General features: G+C 36.8%; 4 protein-coding genes across 14 annotated transcripts in view; 2 read left to right on the top strand and 2 right to left on the bottom strand.

Annotated features, from left to right (window-relative positions):
- The window catches only part of Tpst (tyrosylprotein sulfotransferase), a 292,529-nt gene extending 287,008 nt beyond the window's left edge, over positions 1-5,521 (top strand). For all 4 annotated transcript variants that reach the window (XM_031988631.2, XM_076371966.1, XM_076371965.1 and 1 more), the window contains 4 exons: positions 400-594; positions 1,697-1,950; positions 2,405-2,602; positions 3,234-5,521. In XM_031988631.2, coding sequence (XP_031844491.1) covers positions 400-594; positions 1,697-1,950; positions 2,405-2,602; positions 3,234-3,342 — 756 coding nt within the window. In that variant the 3' untranslated portion in view covers positions 3,343-5,521. The remainder of the gene's footprint in view (positions 1-399; positions 595-1,696; positions 1,951-2,404; positions 2,603-3,233) is intronic.
- Positions 5,522-6,298: 777 nt separating this feature from the next.
- Positions 6,299-8,538, bottom strand: LOC116432183 (Multiple inositol polyphosphate phosphatase 2). Its single transcript, XM_031988695.2, has 9 exons — positions 8,377-8,538; positions 8,113-8,282; positions 7,718-8,028; positions 7,513-7,638; positions 7,297-7,441; positions 7,110-7,210; positions 6,939-7,048; positions 6,676-6,870; positions 6,299-6,597 (listed from the first exon to the last, which is right to left on the bottom strand). Exons 1-9 carry the CDS (start codon positions 8,382-8,384, stop codon positions 6,426-6,428), a joined length of 1,338 nt encoding a protein of 445 aa, XP_031844555.1. The 5' UTR covers positions 8,385-8,538; the 3' UTR covers positions 6,299-6,425.
- Positions 7,917-11,698, top strand: mip40 (Myb-interacting protein 40). 5 transcript variants are annotated; one of them, XM_031988701.2, is made up of 7 exons: positions 7,917-8,059; positions 9,160-9,238; positions 9,385-9,523; positions 9,590-9,808; positions 9,981-10,164; positions 10,273-10,421; positions 10,540-11,698. In XM_031988701.2, the coding sequence occupies exons 2-7, from the start codon at positions 9,160-9,162 to the stop codon at positions 10,559-10,561; spliced, it is 792 nt and encodes a 263-aa protein (XP_031844561.1). In that variant the 5' UTR covers positions 7,917-8,059; the 3' UTR covers positions 10,562-11,698. The 5 variants fall into 5 exon arrangements, with proteins under 5 accessions (XP_031844561.1, XP_031844559.1, XP_031844558.1 ...); XM_031988699.2 differs by lacking the exon at positions 7,917-8,059 and adding an exon at positions 8,585-8,740; XM_031988698.2 differs by lacking the exon at positions 7,917-8,059 and adding an exon at positions 8,677-8,782 and having other exon boundaries at positions 9,605-9,808.
- A 141-nt stretch (positions 11,699-11,839) lies between these two features.
- On the bottom strand, positions 11,840-17,198 carry LOC116432182 (ankyrin repeat domain-containing protein 13D). 4 transcript variants are annotated; one of them, XM_031988693.2, is made up of 14 exons: positions 16,858-17,198; positions 15,865-16,000; positions 15,667-15,791; positions 15,545-15,590; positions 15,333-15,476; positions 15,114-15,185; positions 14,482-14,662; positions 14,187-14,409; positions 13,985-14,113; positions 13,756-13,906; positions 13,523-13,684; positions 13,347-13,447; positions 13,179-13,267; positions 11,840-12,741 (listed from the first exon to the last, which is right to left on the bottom strand). In XM_031988693.2, the coding sequence occupies exons 1-14, from the start codon at positions 16,954-16,956 to the stop codon at positions 12,504-12,506; spliced, it is 1,896 nt and encodes a 631-aa protein (XP_031844553.1). In that variant the 5' UTR covers positions 16,957-17,198; the 3' UTR covers positions 11,840-12,503. The 4 variants fall into 4 exon arrangements, with proteins under 4 accessions (XP_031844553.1, XP_031844551.1, XP_031844554.1 ...); XM_031988691.2 differs by lacking the exon at positions 16,858-17,198 and adding an exon at positions 16,202-16,359; XM_031988694.2 differs by lacking the exon at positions 15,114-15,185 and having other exon boundaries at positions 16,858-17,196.
- Positions 17,199-17,438: the final 240 nt, after the last annotated feature.

The following is a 17,438-nucleotide window of genomic DNA, read 5'->3' as shown; positions in this document are numbered from 1 at the left end:
GCTACGAATGATGGCTTTGGCTCTTCCAAAGTTACGATACCCGTATTAAGAAATCAATCAATATTCAATAAATACATTTCGACCTGAATTCCTATATAAATATATATTGAAAAAATTAAATTAAATGCTAAACAAACAACAATACACAATCTATCTTAATAGTAATTCTTCTCATCAAATAAATTAACGAGTTCCCCTACTGAAAAGACATCTCACCGCGAAATTACTTAATCATGTACATTTGAAGTGAAGTTCTCTAGTTTCCTGCAGAGAACGGCGGTTCAGCCGTTTGCGGCGACAAAGCTGTCGTCCGATCGTCACTCAATAACCGTTTCATCCCCCAACGAGCTCGTCCGGGGTCACACGAGGATATTAATTACGGAATGATAATTTGGCCAGGTGATGGACAGCGCGATAGCGGCGTTCTGCCTGGAGATCATAGCGCGCCACGCGGAGCCGGCGCCGCGGTTGTGCAACAAGGATCCCCTCACTCTGAAGATGGGCTCGTACATCCTCGATCTCTTTCCAAATGCCAAGTTTATCTTCATGATCCGCGACGGCCGTGCCACCGTGCATTCCATTATCTCGAGAAAGGTACGGCTCCCGATCGAAGCCGGCGCATCTGCGCGCGGTTCGTCCATGCAAATTCATCCGGCCGCTCAACTCGCGAATATTAAAACGCGCCGCGCTCGTCCGAGCGCCGGATAGGAGGGAAACGATAGGCGTCCGACGGGACGCTGGAGATCCGTGGGGTATCCCCCGAGCGCGAGCGGAACGGCGAAAAAGGAGCGATAAGAACGAACCGATCGTCCTCCGTGAAATGTAAATTCATGTAAAACGAGGACCGCGGGCTCCTCGATCGGACTAATTCGATCGCGCTGCCGGGGGTGCTTCAGTCGTTTTCACGAGGGCTTAATGGAACATTGCGCTGCGAGGTGTACGAAAGGCGGAATGAAATATTCGCCGATCCCCGCTCCGCCGATAGGCTGCCTGCCTGCCTTTCACGCGAGATCCTTCGGCTGCGAGTTATTTCGCTGAGTGACTGCAACCTTTGGGGATGTTTTGTAAAGGAAACCGTCGGATGCGTAGATTTTAGGGTAGCTCGCGTTTCGAGGGTGGCGTTCCTTCGAGTGAACAGACGCGTTTAGCTCCTTGCCTTGGAAGAACTTGCTGGAATTGAATTTGAATTTAGTATTATTCTTCTATTGTCAGTTATACTTCGGAAAGATATGGAATATGTATTTCAATCTGTTGTTTCTCTTAATGAATTAATTATAGAGTAGTTGTATCGATCAGAGGTTAGAAACAAATCATAAGGCAAGGGGTTAATTTCCACGCGGTCTTTGAAACTTGCGGATGAACCGTTTATTTTGAAAGTGGCTGTTTTCCAGAGAAGTAACTTAATGGTAACAATTGTAATTATAAATTTCTTTATTCTTTAACAGTTTTATTTTCTACTAAATGGACGATTTTCCAAAGAAATCCCATTAATGGTAACAATTCCAATTCTATATTTTATTTTTTAACAGTTTCTTCTTTCTTTAATAGGGTTGTTTTCAAAATAAACAACTTAGATGAGTGGCAGCAGAATCTTTGTTCGTTCAATCCTATTGCGAAGCTTCGAATAAGTTGGACGATTGATTTCTAAAACATGCGGTCAGTTGGAGAAGTGTGTCAAGGATCGTGTGTCTTTCAGGTCACTATCACTGGCTTCGACCTGTCCTCCTACAGGCAGTCGCTGATCAAGTGGAATCACGCGATATCCATAATGTATGGACAGTGCAAGGAGATAGGGTCGGACAAGTGTCTGATGGTGCCGTACGAGCAGCTGGTGTTGCATCCGCGTCAGTGGATGAAGAAGATCCTGAACTTCCTGGACGTTCCTTGGAACGAATCTGTCATGCACCACGAGGAGTTCATTAACAAGCCGGGCGGCGTGCCTCTTAGCAAGTGAGAAAACTATGGAAACATTCGCTCCCATCTTGGTTCATTCTGAAGTAGATGATTCGTTATCTATTCTGGGGGTTCATTGGCTATTCAGAAATAGAAATAGGCTATTACCTATTCAAAAATATAGTTTACTACTTATTCAAAGCTAGAAATACTCTATTACATATTCAAAAATATAGTCTACCACCCATCCAAAGCTAAAGAAACTCTATTACCTATTCAAAAATAAGCATAGCCCCTTACCTACTCAAAAACAAATACCTCGTTGCATCGTTTAAAATATTTCATCTCGTTAAGTGACTGTCCACGAATAAATAATTCAACGTCAATAGCGAGAGCCCTTGGCGCTTTGTTAGAGGATCATAATGGTTCACAAAGGAAAGAACGATATAGACGGGCGGAGCAGGATTTTAACGATCGAATGCTGAGATTCTGTTGTATTTTCGGTATGCAGGGTCGAGAGGTCGTCGGATCAGATCATAAAGCCAGTCAACTTGGAAGCGCTGACCAAGTGGGTCGGCCACATTCCGGACGACGTAGTCAGAGAGATGCCTGACATCGCGCCGATGCTTTCTGTGCTCGGCTATGATCCTTATGCTAATCCGCCGGTGTATGGAGCGCCGGATAGGCTGGTTAGCGAAAACACCAGACGGTATGTATTCCGTTTAACGTTGATACTTCAGCGAAATCGGATTCATAGATTCCTATAGGATATTCGGAATAATCCCTGGAGCATCCGGCGTGCGACGGGCCGCTCGATTCAACCGTGGAAATCGTTGCAGAAAATCAGCCTTTCTTATTTAACCCCTTGCACTCGAGAGGTGACTCTCAAAATTTGATTTGATTTGATATAACAAATTACAAATTATTAGATTTACGTTCCGTAAACCTCGTGTTAAACTGAAGATATGCACTTTTGAGAAAAATTCGAAAGAATCGACTCAGAATGAACATAAAAAAGAACATAACATCGTCTATGTCGGAACGTGTCGAATGTTTCTAGCGAAAAACAAAGGGTCAAACATTATTATTCCAACGAATCCACAGTATTCCAAACATAAGTTTCCATTGTCTCAAATTAGAATACACTATCCTTTCCATTTTCGTTTCCAATTCCTTCCGTCCATCGTCGAGATACGAATCGTCGACAACTGTTCCTCGAGTTCCTACAATATACAAGAACACGCGACGCGTTCAGGGCAATCATCCCGTCCCCCCGTTTCCACGGGAAACGACATACTCCCTTGGACAATATTCTTATCTCATTATTCTCCTCCCCTCAGGGTGCTGGCGAACGGCGAGGTATGGGCAGCAAGGGCGCGCCAGTTCTCCCTGGAGAAGCTGATCGAGCTGAGCAAAGAGGACGAGACCACCAACGCGGCAAACGCGTGACCTCGGTTACACGCTACCCTAGGCGCGCGGACCTTGAACCTGTACAATTTCTGCAACGTTTAACGAGCCGATGGAAGCTCACTGGAGAGCCAGTACCGAATCACCGTCTGTGAAGGCGGACACGCGTCACTCGGCTCTTATTCTCGCGTAGACTCGCGGACAGCGAACCGAGCTCTGGACTACTTTAACTATAAGATTGACTCCCAGTCCGGCGTTTCGCGTTCGAAGGTAACGACACGGCGAAGCAATCGATCCAGGATCATCAAACGAAAGTTCACTCGCCGGTCCGAACCGAAAGGGCCGTTTTTACCGGTTGGAAATTCGCCGGAACCGCCCCGAAAGGGGAAGCTGATTTACGTGGCAGATGGTTCACGCAGTTTCGGATGCGCGACGGCCCGTTCCTGTAATTGTGAATCCCTAGCTGGCCAAACTATTCTTCATGGTCCCATTCGGCTGGGTTTACCGCTTCGCCGCGCCATTATCTCGGGACGCGGCAGCGCCGGGCTCTCGCATTCGCACGCGAACGATCGCGGTTCGCGCGGCCACGCGACGATGGTTATTCTCTCTGTATATTTTAACCGGTAGACGTTGAAACGCGAGGCGGCATCCGCGTTGTAAATAGCCGCACGGTTGTCCCGCGTGACGCAGCTTCGCCGTTCCGGAGCGGCGCGCCGTTAACGGCCGGATTTAACGCGATCGTCGCCGATCCTCTCTGGAAAACACCGTGTCAGCTGGTCGCCGATTACCTTTGTCTATTATGATAGTTCGACTATTTTACTTCGATTATCGCGGCCCGCGGAGGGTGGAACGCTGAACTGGTCCCGTGCGATCAGTGACTGGAACGTGGATCGCAGAGGTCCGATGCGGAAGCGCGTTGAAAAGTTTTCGAGAGTGAGAGTTTCTTCTTTGGGATTGTAACGATTTTGTTTTGTATTCTTGTATAACGAATTGTCTTTAACACGTTCTGTGCCATGTATGGTACGCGAGTTTCTGAGAGGAAATATTTTTAAACTGTTACTAAATAATGCTTAGGAAATTCAGTATCCGTCGAATTGTAAATCTAGTGTTAAACTAACTATTGAACATGTTTTTACAAAAACTACAAACGTGGATTTAACGTCATTTAACATCACATATTTGTGTAATCCTATATTTTACATGATGAAAGTGAAATTAATCCTGTGGATATTGTTATTGGGAATTGTAAACTACATTTACTTAGGAACTCGATGACTCGTTTGTTTCATTTTTCTAATATTTTCGTTGGGAGGTTTATTGGATTGAAAATATTATGCTACATGAATGTTACATATAAAAATTGAGAACTTGAATATGACTTAATATTGTATTTAAAAGATGAATGCAGTTCACGAGTGAAATATAACCGAAATTTCTATGGCATGGAACGTGTTGATCAATGGTACTTATCATTGTTCGGTCGAGCTTGAGTGTGAATTGGTTCAAAGAGAAGAGTCTTAATTCGTACGTTCGTTAATTTTCTACGTTTATAATGTAGACTAGGGACACTAGCGAACATTGAATGTCGCGTTCGTTGCTGAACCGCTTCGAGGACTCGTCAATTTCCGCTTTATCTGTCTGTTACAAGTATCAACTTAGTGTAGGCGACTGGAACAGTGTTAGTTGTATAAATTTGCATTGCGCAAATGGAATTCGGCAACGGACGTGTTAGGGCCTCCGCGTGTGGAGCACTCGATGTTCGACGGCTCGCACTTAGAACGTATGCGCACATTGTTCGTCTTTTCTTATCGATTTCCAGCGCAGGGAGCGGAACAATCAGTTCACAGAGCATGATCGATAACGAATTACCGGTTACTGATTGTTTCGTGTTAAGGTTACAGTGCTTCGACGATGGGAAATCATTTCCTGTTTCAATCGTATTACCATTTAAAAGGTGGGATACCTGCAGACACTGATGAACATTTATAATTTGTCTATAAATTTTCATTGTCGACCGTCGATTATGATACACAGCGAAGGTCGCTGCAAGAGATAATTATAACTTTGCGCTAACGATAAGTGTCCTGTATCATTGTGAAATCTTTCGTCTGACCGGCGACCACGACAGGTGCAACAACTTCGATGTGGCATTACGTCATTCGTGTAAAACCATGTTACTGTCTATCGAATTATACAATTAAATTATTTTAATATTACAGAACCTCTCTGGTTTCCATTCCCTTTCACAGAGCGAATGACAATCGGTAACTGGTTTCTCGTTTAATAACGTGCCGAGCTCTCCGTCCACGGTAAGTATAAATTTACGTGTCTCGTAAATTCCGGCGTGTTCGTTCTCGGCGCAGTTGCGTTTCGAATGGACAAGTCCGAAATGGACGTTATCGAATTACAGTTGCCGAACGGACGTTATCGTAATTTACGAGCCCGATCGCGATCATAAAATTATCCCCGGATGTAATGTACGTCGTAACGGCTTGTCGTTAAATCGACTGCAATCAATTTGAACGCCAATGCAGTTACAATAATAATATTGCGCTTAATTGGAACGAACACATCGGCGGATTTGATGTTTGCGCGGTGCAGTTCTGTTCTAAGCGTTGCGACACGGGGGCTGATGTTTATTTGGGTGTAGGGTTGACGTATGCAAATCACATTCGCCCCTGGCAATATAATAATTCCGTGGACCCTAGTGCTCGCGGTTGCATGCATTAAGGCGCAGATTTACTTCGCATTTGTTACCATTTGATGGACACAGAAACTGCTTTTGCATAGGTAATGTAGGGAACATCAGGAATATTGATCCTTATCGACGGTGGTTTAAACTAATGATTAATTATTGATTAATATATATAAATATCATGATTTAATGCCATATTTTTTGTTATTATTATAATTGTCTAGAAGATTACCATTTCAGTTAGTAGTAAAAATGCTAATTGTTTTCTGAGTGATGGAGAATATAGTAACTATCATGTAAGAAAAGATATATGATTAAGATCAAATATTCATGACATTTATTTGTTAAATATGAAAGTATCAATACAGAAATGTAGTTTAGAATATTTTACTAAAATTTAATTTGCGCTTACTTTTTCTGTATTTTATAATTATGAGCTTTCATCCATTTCACACATTGCATTAAATGGACACTCTTCTTCGTGATCAGGAAAAAGTGCCTTCATGATTGATAATGGACATGGTAAGTGTAAAGGACAACCTGACAGATAGAGCGGTCGCTCTTGGTGCATGAAAAGAACACTAGGTCCACTATGTGAACAACTAAAACAAATCAAAATACAATCGAAATGTTCACGGTTTTCGATATTACACATGTGAAAAATAATAAATGATAGCTACTTGAATAAAACAAACGCTATGTTAGATGCGAAGGTATCAATGACACCAGTTTTCCAAGCTCTATCATTCCCATATAAGTGAAATAGATTGTGAGTTAAATGCTGATCGTCTCTAGCAACTCCTAATGAAGCCAATAACTTTAGAATGGTGCCTGAATGAGTAAAGTATATTGATACCAATGGACCATCAACTGACCTGTAAATAAGAAGTTATTGATTTTATGTTCTATGACATTTTGTGAGTACATAAACATATAAACTTACCCGAAAAAATCAAACATATCCCTCAACGCAGGACATGCTTGCTCATAACTTAATTTATGTCCATATCCATCAATCCAATATTTTTGTAAGTCCTCAACATACTCAAGTATCTGAAATATTAGTATGAAGAATATTAGTATGACTAACATTCAGTATGACCTGAAGACTCACCTTAAATTCATCTAATGTGAACATTCTACACCAAGGAGACTCTGCATCAAGTAGCCATGCAGTTTCAAAACCACACATCATATACATCAAGTTAGCAGTTTCTAAAATGTATTTTTTTTTGTATATCAGATTCTTAAATCTTTAAATTCTCTTTCTCAAATCATTTACTTAAGTACTGTAGACTAACCATGATCAATCTGATGCCCAATACGATTAGAAACATTCTCCAGCATCCTATTGTAAGTTTCACTTTTCAAGAACTTTTCTTTTTCTATTTGTGTATCAGGGTTCATATGCACCTTATGCTGCCAACGCTCACAGAGTTTGTAAAACTAGAAACTTGAAATAAAACAATTAAATAACAGAAAACAATTAATAGTTCGATTAGAAAATAAAAAATTACTCGTAGCACAGGGTCCTTGTGTTCTGCCTCTGGATACTGCACTTTGTAACTTTTGTATCTGCCAAATAGACCAGTGGCAAAGTTTCTTGCACTTTCCTCTGTGCGTTGAGTGGCAGTGTATTTGAACTAAAATTTAATTTAGTATAAAAATAGTAATTAAATTGCAGTTAACATAGAACAAAATAAAACCATGGCATGCTTTTACCCTGTAAGTCTTATTACTGTATTCTTCTGACATAAGGAAAGGGAACCTAGACTGGTATCTTTCTGCAAGATCAATCATTTCATTTCCACCTTCCTCTGTTAGTTTCATAACATCATCCTCTGTGAAAATGATTTTCCAATCCTTCAATAAAGCTACATCTTCGTCCTTTAAACTTGTCTTTCCTGTTTGATAATTATGTAAAATAGTTTGTTGTAATTGTGGCAATTTCTCAATCATAGATGGTATATACTTTTTGCCAGGATACCTTGTGCCATGCCTTAAAACTAGCCATATCTTTTTAGGAGTGCAACCTAAACACAACATGCATTAATTTATGATAAGGTATGATAAGATACAATATGGTATTTTATTAAATTAATAAATATTTTACACACCTGAGTATTCAAGAGGAGAATCATCATAATTAGCTATAAATCTGTATGGTGTTTTTGTTCCTAATTTACATCTATAATCTTTGCCATGTAAAAAGCAATTGTGTGCAAAGGATATTGCTGCACCAATGCAAAGTACTAAAAGTACTTGTACTTTTAATATTTGCCACATTCTGTAATTGAAGTATTGAATTGATTATATAGAATATATCAAAAATTTGTATAAGGTTTATATCATAAATAACCTAATAATAATTGTAACTTTACCTTGACATAAATTTCTTCTGCTAGCAGGAATTTTAATGCAAGTAAATGGAATTATTTAACCGTTTTTTACGGTTGTCATAATGTAAATATTTCTGAATAATTCTTTCGTAATAACGAACAAATCACATAGTATCGAGCAAACATAGCTTAACACTGTTTTCATTCATACAAATTTCCATGTTACAAAAAATAATTGATTAAATATTAAGTAATATTTGCAGAGGACATTGAAGATTGATTTGCAAATATAACAAAAAATTAAAATATATCAATAAAAATATTAATGTAAATGATCCAACGATTCGATTTGTCGCATTCCTAAAACAATCAACATTGTATGTCGTTCGGTACATGAAGTTCTAAAGTACGAAGTTATGTGAATAAAATGTTCAAATCACATTTATCAGTAATGCTCGTTCCTTTATTTAAACAGTATAATTTAACTTTTGTTAAAAAGAATTAATCGTAAAATAAGAACACAATTACATTTTTTATTTTTATCATTGTTAGACAATTGTACAATTAAGTTCTATTTTATCTCATAACCTCACGCGTTTAAATTGACAACAATACAAGATTTGTTTCTAAATAAATATGTTTTAAATAATCTTATGTTGTTTTTCATTGTAATACTATTTTTAATGTATAAATTATCGATTTAAAAGTAAAATAAATTATCGATAGAATTTTAGATGACATAGACTTATTTGTACAAGGTATGTTCATAGTAAAATTTTATAACAGAAAGATATCTCAATAATACTTTATTGTTACTTTTCATAGATGGGAAAGAAAAGGAATGTTCCACCACCGGTTGCACCAATTCCTGGGCGTGTGAAAATAGAAATTAAAGATGAATTGGGTAATTAAGAAGTAGCATTAATTATTGGAGCATTACTGTATAATTGTTTCATACATGTAGCTTATCATTTTAGATTCATGATAAAATTAAATATGTAGATTCTCTTATTAACAACACAAACAATTGAATAATGATCTTTCCTGCAGGAGATAGCGATGTATTAGTTGCAAGAGATCGCTTAAAAGGAGCCCTCAGGGAGCTTCTGCAACATAGTGATACGGGATCATCAGGAGATTCTAGTGAAGAAAGTTCCGCACAAGATTATAAGCATCAAATGAAGAAAATGTAATATTACTTAAGTATTTTCAATTAATTTTTTATTATTCGAAGTAATAAGTATCTAACTTCTAGTGATAACATGTATAGGACAAAAACACTGAGTTTCCAGCAGCCAAGAAAAGTCAGACGTAGAAGACAAATACCCTTGGACACATCATTCCATCATACTTATGTAATGAAATTATTTGATCGGAGCGTTGATTTGGCACAGTTTCAAGAGGACACACCACTTTATCCCATATGTAGAGCTTGGATGGCTAATCAACCCCGGAATCCTAATCTTGTTCCAAAGTAAGTAATTAAATAGAATTATTAAAATTATACATGTATCTAATTCTTCATTATTCATATCATCTTTACGTTAATCCAAATGATTGTTCATAAATTTAAAATACAACCATAGACCTTTACCATAATACAGATCGAAACCAGGAAATGATTTTATACTTTTATTTGATTTTAGAGTGCGTAGCCCAAGTCCAGAAATAGTAAATGAAGTTAATATAAGTAACAATATACTGGATACTAATGGAGAAGTTCGTGATGTATATTATTTGCCACCTCCATTGCCTTGTGAAGAAGCAATACCTAGGAACCGTATACCTTCACCAATACCCAGAGAAAAGGAAGAGTTGAATTTAGATTATGTAAAATGTTCAGATAAATTTACATACATTATCCTCTTAACAAGGGGATACAATTATCATAGATGTATAATCATAATAAATATTTATTTTATCTATATTATATTCTAGGACGGACAGTGTCTGAAATCACGAGAAACATTGTTAAGAGAACATAGAACACATTGGAATGCGGTACGTAAAAAGTGGCATCAACAAGCTCACAAGAATGAACAACGTTTTGTACAGAGTGCAAATATACTGAATACTATTTTTAAAAGGTATGGTGTGCAAGATGCATAAAAATATTCATTTTTCATTGGGACACTGCAAAAATATTATCAGATTGAATTTCATGTTGTTAGACGCACTTTATTATAAAAAACATTTTTATTTCAGGGCACAATCAGAATTCGAGTAGTTCATCCACATCAGTATTGATCAGTTTCCCAAAATCTGTATTTGATTGGTATAGAATGTACTTGTCGTTTTTCTACACACGATTTATTTTATACCCTTAATTATATCTGCTATATGCTACTTGTAGAAATATATCTTTTTGTTACAATATAATTAATATAGCGCAATTATATTTTAAGTTGTTAGCGTAGTAAAGGAATCACATGGCGGGTAAAAAGTCTGTCCAATAAAATTTCTTCTAAAATATTGATATGATTCAAGTCGAAAGATATTACTACCAATCATAAAGTCTGGTTGAAAATGTCAAGACAGTCAAGGAATACTAAAGAAAAAAAAAATTTGATATCTCTGGTAAGTTTAAGAAATTGTTCGGCAAATTAAATTAACATTTCGAATGAGATAACGATGAACGATGACTTCTCCTAATCGAAGATCTTTAGGAACCCAATTGAGACTTCATCCAAAACTTCCTGAAACTTTTTTTTCCATACTGCATTTGTCCGTAAATATTTCATTGTAGAGCTTAATTATTTTATTAATGGTTTAGCGAAGTACTAATCCAATGATTTCCTAATGATGCCCTTATACTCGAGAACCAAACATATTAGAATCATTGTCGCATGAAGATCGCAAGAATTTATTCTCCCCTGTAGACTAGGAACTTGAGTATTTTGATAACTGATACATGTAGTATTATACTATCGATCATCTTCATACATTAAAATTAGAAGAATAAAGTGAACTATCTAAAAACTGCGTTTTATTTAGAATAATCCTGATTCAACAGACAAGCTTCATTTAAATCTATATTCATTTAAAGAACAATATTCTTTTCCTGAATAGTTATTATCAATCGTTATAAACAATTATGACTATAGACAAAGATTCGGGATGTAACAATTTATAAATATACTTATATACAATTATGTTTGATTCTCGATACCAATTGCGATTCACTGACAACAGATTTTTAGTAAATATACCGATAAAATTATTTATCTACGATGAATATACTATAAGGAATAAATAACAAACTTCCATTACATTACCATTATTCTTAATCAATTGAAATGCTACTTATAAATATTTTTATCACGGGTATAAAAAGGAACTTGGAATAATTTTCCATAGCTCGAATATTAAGAGAGGCAGCTTTTAGTATACTGTTACGAAGAATTAAGATATATAAATTCTTTAAATGTCACTTGATCGATTTCGTTACCAAACAACTTTTGGAGAAGAGAATCTAATGCCAGGAAAAAGGACAAAACGAATAATGTTGAAGGCTTGAGAATTACAAGCTTTTTATTTTCCGTTGATTGACAGTCGTAGCTTACAGCACGCACTTTCAACAAGATGAATTTTTCATTTGATTGATAAATCGTTCGAATATATTCTCAGACTCGAAGAAAAATGTTCCGACATGATGATCCGCCAGAGCGATTGTAATTTTCAAGACTTCTTATCTTTACGTATCGTGATCCTCGTATACTACTAAGACGTTCCTTTCATATAAAATGTAGCTAAGAAATAAATAACATAAGTTAAATCATTTACTTTCATAGTTAATGTTGTATACGATCTTCGCTGTTTGATCTGTATGCTGTACTATTATCATCATCCCCCACAGTAACAAATATCTGTTGCAGCCAACAGTTCTAGTTCTCGATATACAGCGTCCAGAAGTGATTCTTATCAGAGGGACGATATAAACTTCCCCCAACTAAAAAGGACATCGGACTACTATACGTCTAGTTGCTTTACAGCTGAGGGAGCGACTTGTTCTCTGCAGCAAGAATCGCTGTTGGATGATGCACGTTATGAATCGTAGGAAATGTTTCTTATTCGACAGTCTCGACATTGCGCGGCCGGAAGATTTCTCGTGGTCGTGGAAGTACAACTTGATCGAATTTCATTAAAGACTAAATTGCACATCGTACAGTTCACTTGTCTGTAAGGGACAGCTCCAACACTTGCCGGAACGTTTCTTCTTCCAGCAACCGTCGTTGCTCCTCTTCAAGTTGTTGTTGCTCGGACAATCTTAATGCTAGTCTCAATTGTTCCGCTGTGTCCTCGAGTGCGTCCGGATCCTCCGTGTCGCTGGTTCTGTTCGCGTTAGTCCGACCGCTCGCACATGCAGCAGCACTCTCCTGGTACAGCGCCAGGCTTGCCTGAATAGCTCTGCATTAAACGAGAGATAAAGTGTTTATTGTAGTGTTCGTTAAAGGACAGTTTCTAAACACTGTTATTCTAGGGCACGTCAGTGTGTACAAAAGATCTAGGTTCTGGCTAAGCGCTCAAAAAAATAGGATTTCTAAACAAATTCAGAGAGCTATTTCTCTTCTAACGCGGTCCGATCGTCTTCTTGCATTTCATGCAAGAATGTGTGTGCTTGTAGAAATTTATCTAAACGAGGACTAAGAAAATACATCTTTGGATGTTCCTTCGAACAATCGTAATGTTCAACCAACGTTTGTAACAGGTATCCTCCACCCACCTTCCTGAATATGAATTGTCGAGCAAGGAAAGAACACATGCAAAATAAATCGTTTAGAACTTTTCAAATGAAACCAAGGTATCCGAAACGACATTCTCGCGAGTGGAATTGGCTCTCGTACCTTTGAAGTTGCCTTTCCTCCTCCGCGGTCATGTTTGGTGTTGTTGGTCGGGATGGTTTCTGGGCTCTTAAAGCTTCCCATATGTCAACCTTAATTTTAATCGATTCAAGGATTAGAATGCGTTCGAATAAAAATACAATGAATTGATATATACATATATCTGTATACCTCGTCACGTTCACTTCCAGCTTCTAATAAACTTTGCTGAATAGCGAATTGTAACAAGTCATCCTCCTCCTCGATACTGAACTGCGTTCGAACTTCAGCACCTGTACAAAATTATAGAATAAAATATCTTGAAGTATTTTAATGAATGGTAATATTATTATTTATGCCCTGTTTACCTAGTTTGACGTAACCCGTCGGTGCTTCGAAGCAAGTGTCGTCAACTAAACACGTCATACTATTAGTTTCTTGCAAATGACCCACATGAGGTACCTCCTGATCCATACCGAAAATATTTCCAAACGTAATTCTTGCATTTAATATATGAAACAGAGGAATTTCTATAACATAAAGTATAATTTAGTTAAATACGAATTTTTTCTATAAGGAGAACATGTAAATCAAGGCTTACCAATTTTCACAGGAAATCCAGCTGGTAATTGCATCTGAATGAAATCCTTTAATTTAGCGAAATGCGAACTAGATATTGCCATTAAATCGACAATTGGCATGATTTGTTCTTGAAGACTAAGGGGATATTCTTCGCTAAGCCACAAAGTTGCCTATGAATATGTTTAAACAATGAGTTACAGATTTGAACGTTTCAATTGCACGTTTACGCAGAAGGTTCTTCAAAATACCTTAAATTTTTGTATTTTTGTATTAACTTCTTTTGGTCTACCTATATCCCTTCCATTTAGATCAACATCTGGATCAAAATACTCCTCGGCCGTAATATTAGAAGGATTTCCAACATTGTTATATTCTTCCTGAAACAAATGATTTGGTAAATCAACAATTAAAGCTTGTTGTATTTGTTTAACATCCAAAACAGAAAGTTACACTAGTAGTTGCGCTAACACAGTTCTCTTGCTGTTCCGCTATCCCAAGAAATGACTGAAGAGGCGTGCGTGGAGCACGAGCCCTTATTTTATCTGGTTCGGATAAATGTTCTAATCGTGTCTTAGTTATTAATTCTACGTTACTTGCGCTAAAAACCTTACAATCGTGTCCGTTTATTATTTCGGTTTTGTCCGAACGCCAACCCCACAAACCAGCTTTATTGCTAGCAAATAGAAATAACATTAATAAAAGTAAATGTGAATAGCGATGAAAACACAATGAAATATATGATTACCGTTCGAAACTAATTTTATCCGTGTCTATATACGTAGTAACTATAGGATTTGTAAGGCGAGCTAATACACCTTCTTCAGAGGGTTCCATTAATTGTATATTATCAACATCTATTAATTTCATATGTTCAACATACACCTTTCTCGTTTCATGATCAACTTCCATCATCGTTGCTCCATCATCTGCAGAAATAAAAATTCTATTCTTACATTGATAGAATAATATATCGTGAAATGATTAATGAAACAATTATTCTACAATTGAAACAGACTAATTATTTTCTGCTTTACTACAACTAATTAGAGATGTCCTAATAAAGTTTTTCTCAAGTAACTTGCCTAAATGTGTATATAAATAAATATTGAAGACAGATATTTATATACTTTTATAGCAATACAAATACGATTAAAGTACGTATAGTTTATGATATGTACACTTACCAGGTAAAACTTCAATTTATTGTATTAAAATTTTTAAACGTAATTCAAAGAAAATGGAAATAGTTATGAATAGAAACGAGAATAAATATGTATGTACATAAAAAAAACTATTGCAAAGTTTCCTCTACTTGACGAAAATAAACACTTTCTAAAATCCTGTACACCACATTAATTGTAAGAGTATTTCTGTCACCTGACTCTTGTCCCACCATACTGAACACATAACTCCGTTCACATCTAATTGCCACAGGTACATTTGATGCAGCTTGCATTTAATATATACAATTAAAGGATAAATAAAAGAATCTACGATTAATGTAAAAAGAAAAAAAGAATACTCAGAGTACCTGAAGATCAAAAGAAATTGTACGAGTGTCAAAATCCATGCAGAATAATATCCGTGAATACTCACTTTGTCCTTTGAAGACGTAACTACGATTCCCGCGTTGCCAATTCACGTGATCGAACCCCAATAATGTCGTGTCGATTCTCACATTACTCCCTTGTTTGTATACTTTGTAAGTATCACTAGGACACATTCTAGAGGCGAGAGGAACTAATAATAAAAAGAACATTAGTAGATAAACTATTGTTAATAACGGTGTTATAAAATGTTTGAATTACCCCAACTAGTGAATTCCCATTTCATTTCTACATAAAAATCAGGAGCCTGAAAATATTATTTCATTTTGGTTTACATTTATCAAACTAACTTTATGCTTTCTGCTTTGTTCTAAGTAACCCACTTGCTTAAGTTTGTGAAGTAACTCTGGAATACCAGCTACTCGATTGCAATATCTTTGATAATCCCTACGTGCTAGCACCATCTGTAGTAGCTCAGGATTCCCTGTCCCAACTGCTTCTTGGACCACTACAAATAACAATGACCCATTAATATCATTGCACAAAGCCAATATGTGACCTTAACAAACAAAACATTTTACCAGTCCATCCTTGAGTATTTTCTGTGTTAACATTAGCTTCATGCTGCAACAATATTCCAACACATTCGGTATGATCCAAAGTAACAGCTAACATCAATGGTGTTCTTCCTCTGTTATCAGGCTTTTCTATGTCATGCTGTAAAAGTAATTTTAATTAGTGAAGTCAATTACAAATTTCAATTCCCTTCTTAGTATGCTTATAAATTATTATTATAAATATCATTTAAAACGTGTTTCTTCTAAACTTCTAAATGTTCAAAGATTTCATCGCTAAGTATACAATGAGCACTGTAATCCGTTTATGAGCTTTATCAGAGCAGATAAAATTTTATTGCACCAGCATCATTTCTATGGGAACTAAGCTTCGACGAGCTCTCTCACTTTCTACGACATTATAAGATTTGTCATCGAACGGATTAAAAACACGTAATAATTTTACAAAGTGTATCACAATGAACAATATATTCAATGGATAATATCGAAAGTTATATGGCAGTGAACATTTATGGTTTCCCACATGCATGAGGCTTCACTCATAAATCTCTCTGACAGTGTACAGAGTGTTGCATTCAAATCAATATATAGTACGCAATTAATTTGAATGAATTGAATTTAATACGTTTGTTTTTCCTTTGAATTCAACCACACGTATTTACATAAAACAGTACCTGGTTGTAGTTGTGCAGTATCAACTTCATTCACATGCAATAAATAAACGATAAACCTCTAAACGATGCACGCGTAAAATAATTAATTGTCAATAAAGATTCGTTTCGTTTTATTTCATCGTGATTTATTGTCCAGCTATCCGAATGCTCCCAGAAGGAAAGCAGATGTAAGGTAAACGTCATTTATCGTGTTCCTTTTGCAAAAGAACTGGCAATCAATGAACATTGAATATTTCGTGCCTGACCGCCGCTTCTGTTCGACGTGTACGTGTCGCGATACTTTTGAAGACGATTCATTAATCGGTTAATATTTTTTTTTACGAACCAGTTTCGAAGACAGCTCCTCTTCTAGTTCTACATAGCTGTTATTCCATACGAGCCAGTGCAGCGGATAATTCTTTTGTATTGTGTCTATATTCACCATTTCTATGGGGTCCTTTTTAACGCTGACATAAAACACCAATAACTTACACGGAATCCCACGATTCAAGCACGCGACACAAAATCTTCTCAGGCGAATACATGACACCGAGAGACGACGGATGGGTATGTAAAGAGTAAATTATCATTACTCATCGACCGGGTACAACGGCTAGATAAGAAACTCAAAAGCGACATGAGAATGCGTTAAGTGATGAAAGGAAATGTTGTGAGTGGCGCTTATATACGTCCGACCCGGCAATCGTTCCTAAAACGATATAAATTTATTCCCTCCATTAAAAAATATATAACTCTAATGATTAGATCACGGATCTTTATGTGATTAATAATTCATACAAGTACTCAGGAAATAATAAAGCGCAATCCATGTTTTATTTTATATTTTTTCAATGAAGTATTATTAAAAATTGACAGTGCTTACGAATTACCACTAAAAATTTATTCTAATGATCGTAGATTACTCAT

This window comes from Nomia melanderi, chromosome 11 (assembly GCF_051020985.1).
Source record: "Nomia melanderi isolate GNS246 chromosome 11, iyNomMela1, whole genome shotgun sequence".
Lineage (NCBI taxonomy): Eukaryota > Metazoa > Arthropoda > Insecta > Hymenoptera > Halictidae > Nomia > Nomia melanderi.
This window is presented reverse-complemented; position numbering and strand designations above follow the sequence as displayed.

Bases quoted from the DNA above. Each gene is read 5' to 3' on its own strand.
- LOC116432183 (XM_031988695.2), bottom strand. The intron at 7,049-7,109 runs GTGAGTCTTCAG...CTAATATTTCAG, and splicing joins TCACATTAGATGAATTTAAG to ATACTTGAGTATGTTGAGGA. The intron at 6,871-6,938 runs GTAAGTTTATAT...TCTTATTTACAG, and splicing joins GATATGTTTGATTTTTTCGG to GTCAGTTGATGGTCCATTGG.
- LOC116432182 (XM_031988693.2), bottom strand. From the start codon at position 16,956: ATGGTGAATATAGACACAATACAAAAGAATTATCCGCTGCACTGGCTC. The intron at 15,186-15,332 runs GTGAGTATTCAC...ATTAAATGCAAG, and splicing joins TTACGTCTTCAAAGGACAAA to CTGCATCAAATGTACCTGTG. The intron at 13,685-13,755 runs GTAAGCCTTGAT...TTTATGTTATAG, and splicing joins TGGATTTCCTGTGAAAATTG to AAATTCCTCTGTTTCATATA.
- mip40 (XM_031988697.2), top strand. From the start codon at position 8,762: ATGTTCAAATCACATTTATCA. The intron at 10,165-10,272 runs GTAAAATGTTCA...ATTATATTCTAG, and splicing joins AAGAGTTGAATTTAGATTAT to GACGGACAGTGTCTGAAATC. The intron at 10,422-10,539 runs GTATGGTGTGCA...TTTTTATTTCAG, and splicing joins CTGAATACTATTTTTAAAAG to GGCACAATCAGAATTCGAGT.